This window comes from Emydura macquarii, unplaced genomic scaffold, assembly GCF_026122565.2.
Source record: "Emydura macquarii macquarii isolate MOO-44397 ecotype Brisbane River unplaced genomic scaffold, CSIRO-AGI_Emac_v2 contig_2795, whole genome shotgun sequence".
Classification (NCBI taxonomy): domain Eukaryota; kingdom Metazoa; phylum Chordata; order Testudines; family Chelidae; genus Emydura; species Emydura macquarii.
The window spans coordinates 700,898-718,587 of NW_027132932.1; the positions used below are offsets into that span (position 1 = coordinate 700,898).

Sequence of the window (17,690 nt, forward strand, 5' to 3'; positions counted from 1 at the left end):
AACTCCTACCCATGCTCTTCTGCTTTTTCTTAGGCACCTGAGAGTGAGAGCGGTGCCACAGTTTCGATGAAGTCCTTGGTACCAGTGACCGAGGTACCGGTGCTGAGGGTCTCTTGAGTCAGAGTCCTTCATTGGCACCGTGTCCCAAACTGACCCCGGAGCACGCCTAATAGATGTCAAAGAAGTAGGCCCTGGCTCTGAATGACTCAGCGATGGTCATAACGCTGCCTCCATTAGAAGGAAGTTTAGCCTCTGGTTTCTTTCTTTCTTTCTTTCTGTGTGCAGGGACAAAAGTCTCTGCAGATTTTGCAGCATTCCTTCTTATGTGTCTCCCCAAGGCACTGAAGACACTTGGTATGTGGGTCGCTCTTCGGCATGGACTTCTTACAAGCCCCACATGATTTGAAACCAGAGGAGGGACAAGGGTAATGATCCCTTAAGGGGATCCGACTAATCTAACTATTATAAATCTAACTACTCACTAACTACTAACACTTAGAATTCTAACTATTCACAGACAATTGAAAGAGAAAACACCGGAGGATGGACCCTTGCAAAGCAAAAGGCGATAGATTCCAGCTAACCAACACAGGCGGTAAGAAGGAACTGAGAAGTCAGAGGGTCAGCAGAGCCTATATAGGGCGCCATGGAGGCATGACTCCAGGGAGCTCCAGAGCCAACCCTACAGGCATCACTGGGTGGAAAAACCTTTTGGCAACTGTGCACGAAGCGCGCACACACCTAATTCAAATTGACACGAGCAAGCACTCAAAGAATAACCTTCAGGTATTTGTACTGGCAGTACAGGAGAGGCGGACCTTGTGTTCCATCCAAGTCCTCCAAACAAGGCTGTGACTTCTCAGTGTTCAACAGCAGTGTCACTGGTACCATCAGAACAGAATGAGTCACAGGGGAGCGCTCAGGAACATGACCCAAAGGCAAGTCCAATGTAGGGGAGAAGGATTTTTTATGTAGCTAACGAACTGGGAGATGAGGAGATCTCACCACATCCAGAGCAAACAGTTCATGAGATCCAGGAGCTGACTTGGTCCCACAGACCGAACTGGGGCAGAACTGAGGCCGGAACAGAGGACTGCCTCACAACTGAGAATTCCAGTGACTTTGGTGGCACCGATCCAGAAGGGACACATGGCTCAGTAACTGGGACTGGTGGGTCCAGTGCTCTATATGATTTCTTGTCGTGCTTATGAGCCTTGGAACGTGCTGCTTCTCCATGGCTAGAACTCATGGAGGATGCAGTGTCTTTGGGCCTTGAGGAAGACATACTGCCATGCTCATGCACATGCTTTTCTTGCCTTATGGGTAGGTCCTGAAACTGGCACTGGTACTAGCAAAATCAGACAGACTCCACAGTAGGAGGCGCACTCTTTGACTTTTCAGGCTGATGTACAGGAGGGCTCCCTGGCCTAGATCATGGTGAACTCCAGGAAGTCCATCTTGAGACAAAGAGCCTGGCCTTCCCAGATATGGGCTGGGAAGAAGAGACAGATATTGCACCTGGATGAACGTGGGCTTCCCCCAAGAAGTAAAGGCAGCATTGATGCTCGTCACTGGTCGAAAACAAGCGAGTGCAGAAAGCACAGATATTGAACCCTGGCGTCTTCGGTGTAATCCAACCAGTAAAACAGTGTCCCAAAGTCCTTAAAATCCTAAAAACTACTACTAACACGTCAAACTACTACAAAAATAATAAAATGCTAAACTATATACAACCATAAAACAGTCTTTTTTCTGTATTGAGGAAAGTGTGTCAAGAGACAAGAGAACAAAAGAGGCTCCGAATTGAACCATGCAGCAGTGATAAGGAACTGGGGGTACAGATGAGCTGCCCCACCTCTTATCACCTAGATTGAAACCAGGAGGTGGAGCAAGGGCTCATCTGTGGACCAATGGACACAACTACTTTTACAGAAGTTCCAGCTCTGGGTGCATAGACATAACCGTCAGTGGAATATAACAGGGACCGTCACTCAAAGGAATTCCTGGTGTGTGCCATGAATCTGGCCTACGAAGCAATGTATGATGCTTTAGACACAGGTAGGCTAAGATAGGAGCATTTAGAAGGGAAATGGGGGACAAACACAGCCACTAGCATAGGGTAAACAGGTAACCCTGGTGAGGGGGCACCCAGAGCCCCTGCATGGGGTGGAAGGAGAATGGGTAACAATAGTATGAGGGAAAAGAGCATAAACAGCTCCTAGTATGTGGGGAAAGTGGAAATTGGGGGGCACACAGAGTCCCTGAAATAGAAGAGAATGGTACCCAGGAAATATGTGGGTGAAAAGGAGTGATGCAAAGCCGTTGGTATGTGTAATGACCTTGGCCTTCAGAAGCAGCAAAGCATGCAACCCTCTAGTTTAAAGATTTCCACACACAGAACTTGTTTTCTTCAACTTAGTTTCAGCAAGTATATATTAGAAGAAAAAAATGTAAGACCTGTAGTTTCCCAGTTTGACCCAAATGATATCCTGGAAACGGAGTTTCTTTCCTGCCCTACAGTCATTGCAGTACCAGCTACCATCTGGCATTTCAATATTTAAACAGTCTGGGTGAAATGCTGCAGGACATGACTCACAGCACAACAGGCTTCCTCCTGTACAAAGGAAAAGATTGAAAGTTTAAGTTTCAAGGGGGAAAATATTTAGCATTTCAGCCTGATTTAAATCATAGTAGCATGTAACTAGGCACTACATTTAAAAAAAAAACAACTGCTTAAAATATACTGATCTGCAATAAATGGATATCAATCATTCATATGAAAAAAATGAAAACTATTAACTTGAATGACAGATTACTAAATTATATAAATTAGCAATATACAGTGTTGTTGTAGTTGTATTTAACAGTGACGCTCTTATATAAGTTTCCCAGACCTGAAGAAGAGCTCTGTGTAGTAAGCTCAAAAGCTTCTCTCTCATAGCAGAAGACTTGGTCCAATAAAAGATATTATCTCACCCACTTTGTCTCACAAATTAGCATACGAACAAACAACAAAAAAGCCAGGATAATGCATCACACATTGTAATTGCTCCATTTTATTTTAACAATTGCGATTTAATTTATGACAATGCTTAACAGCATGTGAAATTTTAATAAAAATAAGCATCTACAGCATTTTTCCAATAAAACTTTATTGAGCAGAGGTGTGATCTCACTATTTTGTGTGCATAAATTTTCAAGTGGGAAGTTAAGCAAACTCTGGCTTAACAAGCTTCTACAGTGTTTGTTTAATTTGTCTTGAGGTCTGGTTTGCTTCCTCCATGTTCTAATCAGCACTGTGCACACTGGCTGCACTCAGTAAGTTTATTGCATAATGTACAAACAAAAAGCCATTAATCTTGTTGTATTTGTATCAGTACCCGTAACGACTAACATTGATTCAATTTGCTTTTACCAACTAAATCAAAAGCTTCTTTTATATACATTCTTCAGTGATAAAAAATGGGCAAGCAGCATTAGAAAACTGAACATGAGGAAGGAAAAAATAGTTCTCATTGAGCTTCTCTGCATAACAATTAAATCAGAGAGTAGTTAGACAAAATGCAATTAAAAAATATACTTAATGACATCTGCATCTAACCAGATACTCCAACATCCTCAACAACACTTGAAGAAATCTGAAGTTACACCCAGTCTCAGGATTTTTTTCTTTAAATATCTTAATAAAATACAAGTTAAGTTGAAAAAATGAATATTTAGATGCAGATTATACTTTTAGCAAAACAATAAAATAAAGAGTTGCACATCAATTTACCTTTCGAGCACACAAAGCACCAGCTCACATTGACATGTGCATGATGACTTTTTCCTTTCATGGCAGTGAAATGACTGGTACAAACAATGCTGTTGGAAGTGATCACTGCACACCCTGCAGCAATGCAAACATCTCCAGCATGGTAAGCGACAGGACAGCGAACACACCGCATCATTTTGCCTAGCAAAAGCAGAATACTGCTACATTATCTTTTCTGAACTAGCGATTTAACTGGTCTGCAGATTTAATGCAAAAAATGTATTTTATTACTGCATAATGAAGCTTATACATATACACACAAAATATGGCAAATACCTTATCTTTTAAAACCGTGCATTTTAATTCAACCAGAATTATTGAATTAACACAGGTTTTCTGCAATGAGTTTGCTTTTAAGGAAGGAGAGATCCACACTAAATTAAAGGCACTATAACATTCAAATGTGAAGCACTTCAGACATACATAGGGTGACCAAAATGTCCCATTTTGGCCTGGGAAGTCCCCCTTTTAAGCCGTGTCCTGGATGTCCTGACTTTTTTGGCAAAACTGGACATTTGTCCAGTTTGAGTTGGCAAGAGCAAATGGGACAAACGCCCAGTTTTGCCAAAAAAGTAGGGCATGAAAGAATCTTGGGGGGGATTGAGGGACAAGCAGCAATGCTAGTCCTGCACAGCAGGGCTTGGGAGAGCAATGACGCCAGGCAGCTGCAGCCAGTTTCGCAAATGGGAGGCTCAGGCGAGCGGTTTAGGCCAACCTTTGGAAACTATGGTCACCCTAGACATACACAACAGCATAGGCAGCCCTCTTCAGCTGTGTAATTGTGTCTATTAATGTATAATAAAATGTTAAAAAGTAAAACCTTTGAGTACACATTAAACAAAATGGCAAATGAATGGTATTTTGTTGCACTATATTATTTATATAAATATTCCCAACTCTTTCTAACTTGTACTCTCCCACATCTGTCATATCTAATCTCTAGGCTGCTTAGGAAAGAGATGTCTAACTTTCAGTATTTGTTCTTTGACATGACTGGCACAACTTGACAAGGAAAAGTGAGAATAATTATCTGTCATTATGAGCGTGCATGTAATTTTACATGTAGTTTTCCAGATAGTACACTCAATATTATGTATATGTCTGGAGGTCTGCAATTGGCACATACTAAAGGGCCAGATTCTGCGATCCTTACTTATGTAAGTAGTCATTCACATGAGTAGTTCAAATAACATTAATGGGACTATATATGTAAGTGCTGAAGTAATGGGGCCTGAAACAATAATAAAAGTGGCATACTGCACAAGTGCCTTATGCTGTGTCAATAAACTAACATTTTTTCAATAATTTTTCTACTTTAGGCATATGCCCACACTCCTCCTTGAGTTGTTTTGAAATAGCAAGGTGAAAAACCCCACACACTTTATTGTTATATATATAAAATAAATACATAAATGAGAAGTGGCCATATGGAATTTTACTTAACTTAAAAAAAAAATTCACCTTTGATCAGGGATCCATCATGAAATACATAAACCTGAAGGTAATTTTTTTTTTTTTTCCAAAAAACCATAAGCACCTATGTAACTATAAGCAAATTAGAGTTTATACTAAGGTATAAGCAAAACAAAGTCCTCCTACCATATCACTATAATAAAGCATGTTCAATGGATTGAACAAGATTAATAGCTCAATTAGCAGAGGTACCTTTTATTTACTACAATGCTAGTTGTAGCTAAACAGCAGCAAATCAGAAAGTTTAAGAAAAAATTCTGAAAAAAATGAAGGAATACCTTTTGATATTCTTGGATTTGAGGGGTTAGTAACATGACAGCTCACACAGCTGTGGAGAGGACATCGAAAACCTCTGTTCTCAAACACAGTAAGATGAAATTTTCTCACACAAGCTTCATGGTAGAATTTACCACACTGGGATACGATACAACGTTTCACATCAGCTTTTCTCTCCTTACACACAAAACACGTGTGAACACCTAAAAATACAAGTAATATAAATAATTTATCCTATTTTTCACTCAAGTTTCTGTACTTAGGCTATATTTGGCTGGGGAAAAAAGAACAAAAATAAAACTCTTACTTGAGCTAGATAATTAGCTCTAATTTATTTATAACTTTGAGAATCAAAGGGCTTCTAATCAAGCCACCCCAAAACAAATCAAATATAACTACATTATAAATCCATTACTGTTTAAATTGTAGACAGTTACACTCCAACTCCTCAAGCACTGACTTGCTTACATACTCTTATTTAAAGAACCTCTTAATACCCCACGAGCTCAATTAGGGCAATTCTTTTTAACAATGAAATCAATAGCATGGTTTGTCTGTGATCCAGCAGAAGCCAAGATCAGCCTACAATATGAGAAAGTTTGTAAAGCTTATTTCTTTGCCACTTGACAAACAGTTCATGAAAACTTCATTATTCTGATTCAGTTTTCTTCAACAAGGGTCACCATATTTTCTATTTGAAGATGCAACAGGACCATAATAGCTTTTAAGTCATGTTTAAGAATTATAAACTAACAGTAGTTATTACATGAAAAAAAGCAACAGACATTAATAGTAAGTACAGTAAGGTTTTTCATAGAAAGAAGAGGAGATTGAAAAATGAAAAGACTAAGGGGAAAACTAGACCCCCCCCCCAAAAAAAAAAAAAAAAGAAAGAAATAAAGGAAAAAACAAAAAAGAAGAAAAAAAAAAGACTAACAGGAATTGTCTGACCTACTTCTTTTACCTGATTCTAGGACTTTTTATACCTTCCACAGGTTTTGAGTCTTTTGGAATTATATATGACACGTATTCTGCAAACATTATGCACTGTACATACTAAACTAGCTCAGGGTGTAACATGGTTTCAACTAAAAATGCTGGGTACCTGAATTTTCCAGCACTTACACAGAGAGACAAAGTTTATGGTAATGTGAGCTCTATCCTGCCTGGCACCAGAAGAAAAATGATTCCTTCAGAAATACACACTCTGAACTAACCTGATTTGTTAAGACAAATGATATGAATACTATGGCTTTTTATTAACAGAAATGATCAAGACTTGCCTGATGTACATTCACGACAAATGAATTTTCCTGCTGGTTTTCCAGGGAGCCCAAGACAGCTTACATGAAATGCTCCAAAGCATAGTCCTTCACACAGTACGAGATCACCTGGTTTTTCACACAGCTTTTAAATTAGAAAAGTATTCAGGTTAAAAATATAAATGTGGAATAAACTGTTTTCTTCCTTATTTCTTTCACCCACTTCTCCTCTCACACTCTTCATATCTGAAGTGGAGGAAGAGAGAATTCTACAATCATCAGGTTATCTAGTTTCCAAGCAAAAATGGTTTTTCCGTCCCTCCAAAATATTTACATGTATGCCCTCTAGATACACAAACACTGCTAAATAATGTTGATTCAATCTAATAAGTACAAAGATATTTTAAATAAATTTTCTACTTGTGGAAACTGCAGACTAAGTAAGATTAAAAGCAACCTTATTTTCTCCTTACCAGGAATAATTAACTTAATATGCTAGGACTTGTGATACTTCCATGCCTGAATTGTCAGCAATGGCACATGCATAACTAATAACTACCAAGCTATAGTGATAGTAAAGTTTAAGTGATTAGTCAAGCTCAGCATTTAAAAATAAATATAATTTCATTACTACTATATGTAAAGAGCAGGAAATAAAGAGAATTAGCTTGTTTGGCCCTTGGAGACAAACCAGATGTTCCCTGACATACAACATTATCTCATTTCACAAGTAATTATCGCTTTTTAAACACTGCTAGCAGCATTTTTTTTTTAATAAAGCCTGACCATACCAATACCATCACTAAAGCAAGTGCTATCCGTATTACAGTAGTGCCTAGAGATCATAATTGGAATCAGGGTCTTACTGTTTTAATCACTGACTTTACAAATGCACACAGACACAAGTCCCTGAGCTGTATAGTTCACAATCTAATACTAACCAGTTACCTGCCATGCTATGAGAAAAGTATTATGTTTGTTTTGCAGTTATGAAAACAAAAATGGAAAGGCTATGTGATTTGCCCATGGTCAAAAAAAAGGAATAAATTACAATTCAACAATCCTTGTCTTCTAGTCAAATCACCAAATTATTCCTCCCTCAAAATATGTAAATAATCCATGCTTGGATTAAGCACAACCTTCCTCCACCCAAAAGCCCTAATTCCAGTCTCAGTTTTTGTATCTTTTATATTTTAAAAAGAAATGTTTCTAAAGAGAAAATCCAACAGTAACGAATGACTACTCTAACTAATCTCTCTCACCTGACACACGTATTCTTTTTTTGCTGCTGCTCCTCGTTCAGATTTTTTGGATGATATAGATGCTTCTGTCTGAGTCTCATCTGCACTTTCATAGGGTGACTCTGATCGCTCATCTCCTTGACCATCTGAGATCTAAAGATTAAACGCACGCATTAAATCTATCCAATTCACAAAGGAAAATGGTTGAGTGTAATCGGTTTTGTAAGAGACAGTTAGTAAATAAGAATTATGTAGATGGAATTCTAGACTAAAACAATGTCAGACAATTATTTGCTTTGCCACCACTAAAGTAAATTTTATTAAAAAACTAGAGGTACATGTTGGTGAATGACCTAAAAAAAAAAGGACTAACCATTTTTTTCACGGACTAAATCTCAAGATCTTGCCGCATGCCATTTTAGTTTGATTCAATTCTCTATTATAATTAGCGGAAGGCCAACATTATGTATATATGCACATGAATGGTACATGTGTTGTCTAACAAATAGAAAACACGTTAGTAACTAAGATTCTTTGAAGAATGTTGTCTGCAAATTCACACTTACTCAGATGCATATCATTAATGCTGTTGAGGTTTGTATACCTTCCAGAAAAGCACTGACCCGCCTAGCATTGCAGAAATACCACTGCATAAAACTGAACTTTGGAGTCTTGTCTAGAATGTGTGGACATTCCCAACTACCTCGACTAGCTTCACTAAGGCTAAGTCTACATTGGGTTCCTTACAGTGACACACTGTACTGCTGCAAGATCTCCCGTGTAGCTGCTCTATGCCAACGCGAGAGAGCTTTCCCGCTGGCATAATTAAACCTCCAATGAGCGGCGGTAGCTATGTTGGTGGGAGAGCGTCTCCCACTGACACAGCGCTGTCCATACTAGCACTTTTGTCGGTGAAACTTATGTCAGTCAGGAGTATGTTTTTTCACACCCCTGACTAATCAAAGTTTTATCAACAAATGTGCTAGTGTAGACAAAGTTTATATCTCAGTCACAAGTGCAGAGCTTCAAGGAAGAGGGAAAGGTAGGCAGGTAGTATCAATATGCAGAGGCAACACTCAGAATCACAATTACTTTGGTAAAAACTTTTTTTTTCCTTTTTCAGGGTGGCCTCTGCATATTCCTACCAATGGGAGTCTAACAAGCAATATATTCCTCCCAAGGAGAGTGGAATGAGGAGTTCTAATTAAACAAGGACTGCAAACCTGTCCTCTTAAAATAAGTATCAGAACCAGAAACAAAGTCAAAACAGTACTGCAGCACTCCTAAAGATTTCTACAATAAAAACATTATGGAGGAAGGCTATCCATGCCACTATAGCCCTACACTAAAGCAAAGCTGAACCTTCAGTACTTGTCTCCCTAGCTAATATAATATGTTTTGGCACATAAATGAATTCTCTTGGAGACATTGAATAAAAAGGAAATGGTCCTTTATGCTGACCCCAATGGCTACAAAACATCTAGTTGATTTCCTAAATGCTCTAGTCCAACCAAACAGGAATTCAAAGCCCGTTTCATATCTATGGTATAGATGTTCAAATTTACCCTTGCGTAACACAGTGACAGGAAAAAACCTACAAGCTCATCTCGCAGATGTAACTGGAATTATAAAAAAATATTGTTTAGGGTACCCACAACATATCTGGTGACCCAGCTGGCTCCCCGGAGGAGGGTGATCCCTAAACCCTATTGTCTAAACCATCTTTGAAAAATTAGAAAGAAAAACATTTATGCATTTAAACCCAGGATATCCATATATTATCTTAAATTATCTACAGTGTTCACACTTAAGATACTTCTACCATTCAGATATTTTCTCTACAGGGAAGACCTCTAAAACTGGTAAAATCTTTCAAACAGGTAGGAAGTACCTCCACTCTAAGGCCCAAAATTGTGACCTACTATAATTGTTGTAAATCTGGGGGTGGACATCATTTGGATTATAGAGAGCTTCTGTGGTCCTGAAACAATGTCGGATTGGGGGGGATGGGGGAGGAAAGGAAGAGAGAGCTGTTTGCTAAATGCAGAAAGACAAAATTGCTAGGCAAAGGCATTTTATTTCAAACTTCTAAAATTGTACACCAGTGGTTGTCAACCAGGGGTACACAGAGGTTTTCTGGGATATGTCAACTCATCTAGATATTTACCTAATTTTACAACAGTCTACATAAAAAGCCCTAGCTAAATCAGTACAAACTAAAATTTCATACAGTGACTTGTTTATACTACTCTCTGTATAAATACGGTAACAAAGTGTGCATACGCACTGTATTATACACGTTTTATGTCATTTACAGATGCTTGCGAGCACATTAATGACGGTGAACTTGTCATGGTGTGTATGCTGTTGATTTTTAAAATGAGAAGCTGGAAGCAGCAGTTGTGGTGACAGTGAAAATTGTAAGAAATTGATAATGACTAAAAACATGGTCAGTTCTGCAAGAAATATATTGCTTTTGGATTTACATCTACAAACAGTGATCCAACTCAAGCTGTGTGTTTCCTTTGCGGAGAAACTCTATCAAACAACAGTATGAAGCCGGGACATTTACAATGATATTTGAAGACAAAACATCCTGTGCATGTGGGTAAGCCAGTATAATTTTTTCAAAGAAAACTTTCTGAATTCCAGACTTGCCAGCTTAAAATGCAAAAAGCTTCAATTATTTCTGCCAAAGCACTTGAACTCAGGTGTCAAGTGGGCCAAATGATCTACATAGGAAGCTTCAAGTCGTATTTCCCCAACATTCAAGACAACTCAGTTCAGTTTGAGTGGGTAAGAAACCCATTCATTTTGTCAGACACTAGCAGCAGCAACCTCTCTGCCAATCAGCAAGAAAATCTTCTTGACCTATCCTCAGATCATTCTCAGCAAATGAAGTTTAATGACACCACACTAAACCCAGTTCTGGTGTTTAGTATAGAAAGAGTACACTGACCTTGGGAACCATGCTTTGGATGTTCTGTTACCTTTTGGGTCAACATATCTTTGTGAAGTCTCATTATCTGCTATGACTGCCATCAAGACAAAAAGAGTAGAAATAGACTCAATGTGGAGAAAAACTTAATTGTTGCTGTCGCTTCACTGCCTCCCAGAATGACAAGGCTTACAAGTGAAAAAACAGGCTCAAGTATCACACTGAAATGTAAGTACAATATTTATATTACAATAGATTTATTTTATAATATGGTAAAAATGAGAAAGTAAGCAATTTTTTAGTAGTAGTGTGCAATGACACTTCTGTATTTTTCTGTCCGCTTTTGTAAGCAAGTAGTTTTTAAGTGAAGTGAAACTTGGGGTATGCAAAACAAATCAGACTCCTGAAAGGGGTACAGTAGTCTGGAAAGGTTGAGAAGGTTGTACCAAAAAGGCTCTGATTCATATACTGCAATTGGAAGAGAGAGAGGAGAAGGGAAAAATGTGTTTCTTTGAATACCTTTGAATGTTTAGATAAAGTTTTGATAATTGATAGAATTTCAATGTAATTAATTGATGTCGAAGAGATGTTCCTGGTTTGGATAACAGGGAATTTCATATAATTGAGGTCCAAAGGCTGTAGATTTTTAGATCAAATAATTGGTTAAAAATGGTAATTTTAAAGACAAAAGCATAGTTTGACAGTGTCCTTTTAATCCTCTAGACTGTGTATGTGTTTTACACCTACACTCACACATTAAAGGATTTTTCCCCATTTCAAAACACTGAAGCATTTTGTTTGGCAGTTTAAAAGAAATCAGCATTTAAATAGTTAAAAGAAACTGTGTTTCTCTGAGCAAAGTAATCAATCAATCGACACTGAAAGATGTACCTCATCTCAAAAAATTGCGAAATATTTAGTTTCATATAGTTTTAAGTTGAAAATGAAATTTTTGAGTCCACTGCTGGGGTAGCCATCTTGCTGACCAATGAGTTTGAGATGGACAGTATTGGCACTTGCTGAAATACAGAACTATTTCCATCCTGGTTTAAATAATCTGACACATTGACAATGTTTAAGATAATCACATGTCAACATTTTTTATTTGTATGAACAGTATTTAAACTGTTTTTTCTCATTTTTCACCTCCTAGTATGTTCACATTACAGATGGCCCCAAACCATCATTTTCAACAAAATATCCAAATGCTGTTAAATTTTGATTCCTTTCAGAGTACCTAATTCAAGCTCTACATGCTTTAACAATAAAAAATACAATCCACCATCAAAAAGCCTTCCCAAAAACTTGAAAGATGATGAGTTGTGAAGTGCGCCTTAAAGGTTAACATAGACTATGCTGCATCAAAGAGGGTAAGAATGTTCTAGAATCCTCTCACAGAAAATACCTTTCTCCTTCCCCAGCTCCTTTTTTTTTAAGCCAGAACGATGTTAACATAAGACATTCTCTGATTTTTTCTATTATTAAAGATATGCTTTAGGAATTATTTTGAGGAAGCTCTATGGCCAGTGATATACAGGTTGTCAGACTAGATTATCACAATGGTGCTCCCTGGTTTTGTAATCTACGCAATATTTCAATGTCACAAGAGGAGAGGACTAATCCTAAACTATTTGGGTTTTTATACCTTAAACTCAACCCAGAAGCTAATAGGAAATCAGCCTAGACTCTGAAACAGAACAGTCAAGTGCATAAACATTGAAACCACTAGAAAGGTTCAACACAAGCACCTCCAACACAACTGCAGTGATGGGTTTAATCGGTCCATTTAGGACAACAGAGCAATCTACAGACTATACCAATACTAAAGGGATCTTAACACCTTTCTGGGACACTCACACAAAATGGACATTCTCAGCCAGCTCTAGTTTTGTGGGAGGAGACCACCTACACAGGAGAACAGACCAAAAAAAGCACAGCTATACCCCACCCAAATAACTTTCCACAGACCGGATCATATATCTGGTCAGAGAAAAACCCACCAACAATGGCCCTACGCGTCCTCCAATGAGGTCTGTTATACCTGTTTAATATAACAATACTTGAAATTAAGGGGAAGTCTACACTACAAAATTAAGTCGACTTAAGTTGCATCACTGTACAGCCACCACAGTAATTAAATTGCTTTTGCATGTCCACACTGTGATCCTTGTGTCTGTAGTGCGTGTCCTCACCAGGAGAGCTTGCACCAATTTAACTATCAGTGTGATGCATTGTCGGACGGCTTCTGAAAGGCAGTAACAGTCAATGTAAGCAACGCAGTGTCTACCCTGACATTGTGTCGATCTAACTACATCGACCTAAGAGCTATGCCTCTTGCGGAGGTGGAGTTAAGTCGGTATAGTGTGCAAATTACATCGGTGGATGTACATTTTAGTGCAGATGCTTAAAGAGTGAGGTCAGTGTAAGCTGCCTTACATCGACCTGACTCTATAGCATAGACTAGAGCTAACAGAACTAAAATCAAATATCTCAGCTTTCGCTCATGTCCACAACACAATTTCACAGATTGCATACGTCCACTATTACCACACAAACTGATGGGAAGAGCTTCCCATAACCCATCCTTCCACCCTCCAGCTGCTTCATGTTTTCAATTCACAGCATCATTGTTCAACCTGTCACTCTAAGGTAGGCCTGATCAATGTAGTTAGGTCAATGCAGTGTCATTGTAAACACTGTGCTGCTTACATCAACTGTTGGTGCCTTTCAGAAGCCATCCCACTATGACCCACAATGACTGTTAAATCAGTGCACGCGCTCCTGGTGAAGATGCACACTGCTGAAACAAGCAGCATAGTGTGGACATGCAAATGTAATTTAATTGCTGCAGTGGCTGTATATCAATTAAATTAGGTCAACTTTATTTTGTAGTGTGGACTTGCTCATAGTCATTGAAAGGACACAGCTACCAAATAAAGGGCAAAGACCTAACAAAAATATCACCCAAACATGACTACTACTAACCACTTCCACAAAGTAATCTCTCCAACAATCCAATTCCATCCAAGCTTCTGTCCAACCACGTAAGTCTCATACCCAGTCACTATCAACCTCCCTATATCCCATTCTGTACCATAGCTTCCCAGTGCCTCCTGTGGACTGCTGCTATGAAACAATAGCCTTGCTGCCACTTGTGGCAGGATGGTAGAGGAAGTCATTCTTTGAAGGTGAAGAAATGCTTAATAATGATGTCTCATAAAAATGCCTCACGAACATCTCGTACATAAAACAGAGTCCCAAAAATATCTTCCACATCATAATCTTTATGTTCTCACCCTCTTTAGCTCTCATCTCATCAAGATTTGTCAGAGGTCAACAACTCCTCACCTCCAAAGTTATCCAGAAAAGAGGATGGAAATATCTAGTACATGTATTGAGAATAAAGCCAGAGTGTCTGCTATTGCAGGCATGCTATGGGCAGCAGGAGATACATGTAAAAAGGACCTAACTGAAAGAATCTTTATGACAAACAGTAGAGGGAAAACTCATGGGACTTAACATAGGGGATTCATGCAAAGCATAGCCCCGGCTAGAAAGGGATGGCAGTAGCCTTGTTCATGCCCTAGGCAACGTCTGACATTGCGGGAAGGATTCAGATTCATCAGGGTGATGAAAGAATTTTAATGCATTTTTTATCCCATAGTGTTTTTTTAAACTACAAAAGCATAATTAAAGATCAGTTCACTCACTGTAATGCAGTCATCTCTAGAGTGAAAAATGACTAAGAACGTTACTATTTTAATCTGTCTGCTAAAATATTGCATAATTAAAGCATCAAGCAGAAGATCATATGCAAGCTTTCAGCTTGCAGAGCTCTGCATAAATGGTATTGGGTTTTTTAAATGCAAGTGTTCCTATTTATTAGAATTTACCCCAAGTCCACTAAATGAGCAAGTATTCATATTATAAACAGTACAGGCAATCTCCTTAATAAGGTATAAATTGCATACAATTAACTTCTCTTTCCTGATGTTCAATCCAAAACTGAGGGTGACTATCACTCACAGTGGCAAGACCAGATATTTAGTACTTTTTAGCTATGGGTAGGCTGCAATTTTAATTTTATTATGTGTCATTTTACACTTACAAAGGAATATTTTCCTTCACACTCCGTGCTTTTTTTTTTTTAAAGGGACTAATAGGAAAATAAACTGAAGTAAATGTAGACATTTGTTTAAAATATTTACTGTAAAGATTGACAGGATTCTTCAATGTGAACTTACCCAAAAGTTCATTGTTTCATTACTCTTTTGTATAACTGTGTACACAATGAAATACATCCAAAAACAGAGGAACACAATCTCATTTTTTTGCCCAACTTCAATGGGTGTGTGTCACTAACTTAACTAGAAACATGAGCACTATCAAACCTTCCAATCGTTATAGGGCAATCAGTGAAAGGTTCTCTCTCTCTCCCTAATTTCATCATTCCCCACACCATCCCCCAAAACAGTTGTTAGGAAGGACTGCCTCTGAAGGATCTATCCAGCATAGTGCTGACAAAGCAGCAAGTGATTTATAGTCAGTCGACAGGGAGGGAGTTTCAGAAATCAACTATAGTTTCTTCACTGGAAACTGGGGTGGGAGTGGATGGGGGGGAGCTGAGTATATGAAATTCTGGCCCTATTGAAGTCAATGAGAGTTTTATTGTTGACTTCAATTGGGCCAATATTTCACTCTAGGACTTCACTCTGCACCTAAATAGCAGTGACCTCATTAGTCACTCAATTAAGGCACTTGTGGGAGTAACATTCACCTTTAGTGCCTGAAAGACCTCATATTCTCTATGTACACTAGACATTATATATTGCTTAAGTAAGCAATACATGAGATCTTAAGAAAATGTGAATCTAGTCAAGAGATCTGATTGCATTGCTTTTTAAAATTTAATTTCTCTATAGTTTTATTATTGAGTTTGTAGTACTGAGTCAAATTGAAAGAAGTATAATCTCAGATGCATTTATAAAATATTTTGTTTTAATATTGCCATGTTTCTCCTGATTTTCAGCAACTGGAAGTTAGGTAAAGCTGTATAAAATGTGATAGTATATAGTCAAGAAAAGCATGTAGTCAATAAGCCTGATTCTTCTCTCTCACCCATTTTACATTAGTGAATACCATTTTCTTCAATGAAGTTACCCCAAATTTACACTGATGTACGAAAGAGCAGATCTAGGCCTCAACTCTTACAAAGTGTTTTTTGGGTTTTTTTTTCCCCTTTAAATACACCTTTCAGTTGCCTTACAGTCCTTTGCAGGGTACCAAAGGCAGAGTTCCAGTGGGTTGTCTAAGACAATGGTAGACATACTTCAAAGAAGGCTACATAAACAATTTTTTATAAAAGCTCTCTTCACTACTGTTTCCTTTCATAACAAGAATGCTTTGCATACTACAATATTTGATTCACAAACCTGTTTTAACTATAACTGTCACAAACCCTGAATTTTGGTTCATATTAGTGTATATTTTTGGGTATAATCTTGCACATATTGACCCAGTATTTTCTACTGTATTCTACTACTTTGGTCCAGCATCTTGTGCAGAAGTAGTATATAATAATGCAAAGTAAAACCTCAATGGACCTATATAAAACAGTTTTGTGGAATAATGCAGTTTCCTTCCTGAGAAAATATGAGTGTGTGTTCATATGCCTATGTGGGGAGTATTGGGGAAGGAGGAAGAAATAAGATGTTTCTCTGTACAAACAGATACCTTTAAGGCTCAAGAACATCACAAGGAAGTGATCTGAGTTGACAAGTATATATTTTCTGGAGTTTTTCTAAATTTTCATCTTTCTAGTAAAATTGCTTGGAGGGGTGTTTTTTTCTGGAAGGGCTAGGAAAAGGGATTATAAGTGATGTTTATGTACAACAAAGTCAGTTTTTCAATTTTTTTCTTAATTTAAAACTCTCATCAGTTACATGTTATAATTATGTTGTCAACTAAAAATCATTCATCAGAAAGATCTCGAGGGCTCAAAAGATTAGTATTAAGACATTGGGATAGATACCACACCAATGTTAGGCATTTTATCTAAATTATCTAAAGCAATTTATTTTTAAAAGTAGTGTCATTTATCAATGTTTTTTGTACCAAATATCTGATGCCAGTTTCATCATTGCATTCAACAGGTATGGATGGAGCAGCAAGACAATTCACCACACCCGAGAGACCAACAGCAACTGATTTTTTTAAATTAAGGTTAGCAGGTGAGCCACACCTAGGGTATGTCTATACTGATGGAGACAAAGGTCGATCTGACGGTGGCAGTGAAGACCCGCTCAATCAATCCAGAAGTTGATGCTGGTAAACCACCCCCTCAAGTGACGTAGCACTGCATCGACGGGAATGTGGTTCCCATCGGCGCAGTGTAGTGAAGACACCGCACAGAAGGGAAGCACAGAAGTTGATGGGAGTTACGCAAGCTACTCTGCGTAGCTTGTGTAACTCCCATTGACTGCCGCCAAATTGCCAGTGTAGGCCAGGGCCTAGTCTACACACACCCACTCTGCCTAAAAATTAAGTGGATGTACTCCAAGTATTAACATGGGCTGTACACCTGGCCAAAGAAATTCTCATGTGTAAAGTGAACTGAATATATTGATATAATTGATTTGGCCTTTAGCCATGCTGTGATAAGCAGTCAGGCAGCACAGCTAGGAAAT

At 38.2% G+C, this 17,690-nt stretch overlaps 1 protein-coding gene across 6 annotated transcripts in view; it reads right to left on the reverse strand.

Moving 5' to 3' along the window:
- Positions 1 to 17,690, reverse strand: part of NSD2 (nuclear receptor binding SET domain protein 2) — a 172,459-nt gene that overhangs the window by 60,185 nt on the left and 94,584 nt on the right. For all 6 annotated transcript variants that reach the window (XR_010923564.1, XM_067567722.1, XM_067567725.1 and 3 more), the window contains 5 exons: positions 8,088 to 8,219; positions 6,847 to 6,970; positions 5,566 to 5,766; positions 3,776 to 3,955; positions 2,458 to 2,614 (listed from right to left, as the gene is read on the reverse strand). Coding sequence is in view for 5 of the 6 variants with exons in the window: in XM_067567722.1 (XP_067423823.1) it covers positions 2,458 to 2,614; positions 3,776 to 3,955; positions 5,566 to 5,766; positions 6,847 to 6,970; positions 8,088 to 8,219 (794 nt within the window). In the remaining variant the exon portion in view is untranslated. The remainder of the gene's footprint in view (positions 1 to 2,457; positions 2,615 to 3,775; positions 3,956 to 5,565; positions 5,767 to 6,846; positions 6,971 to 8,087; positions 8,220 to 17,690) is intronic.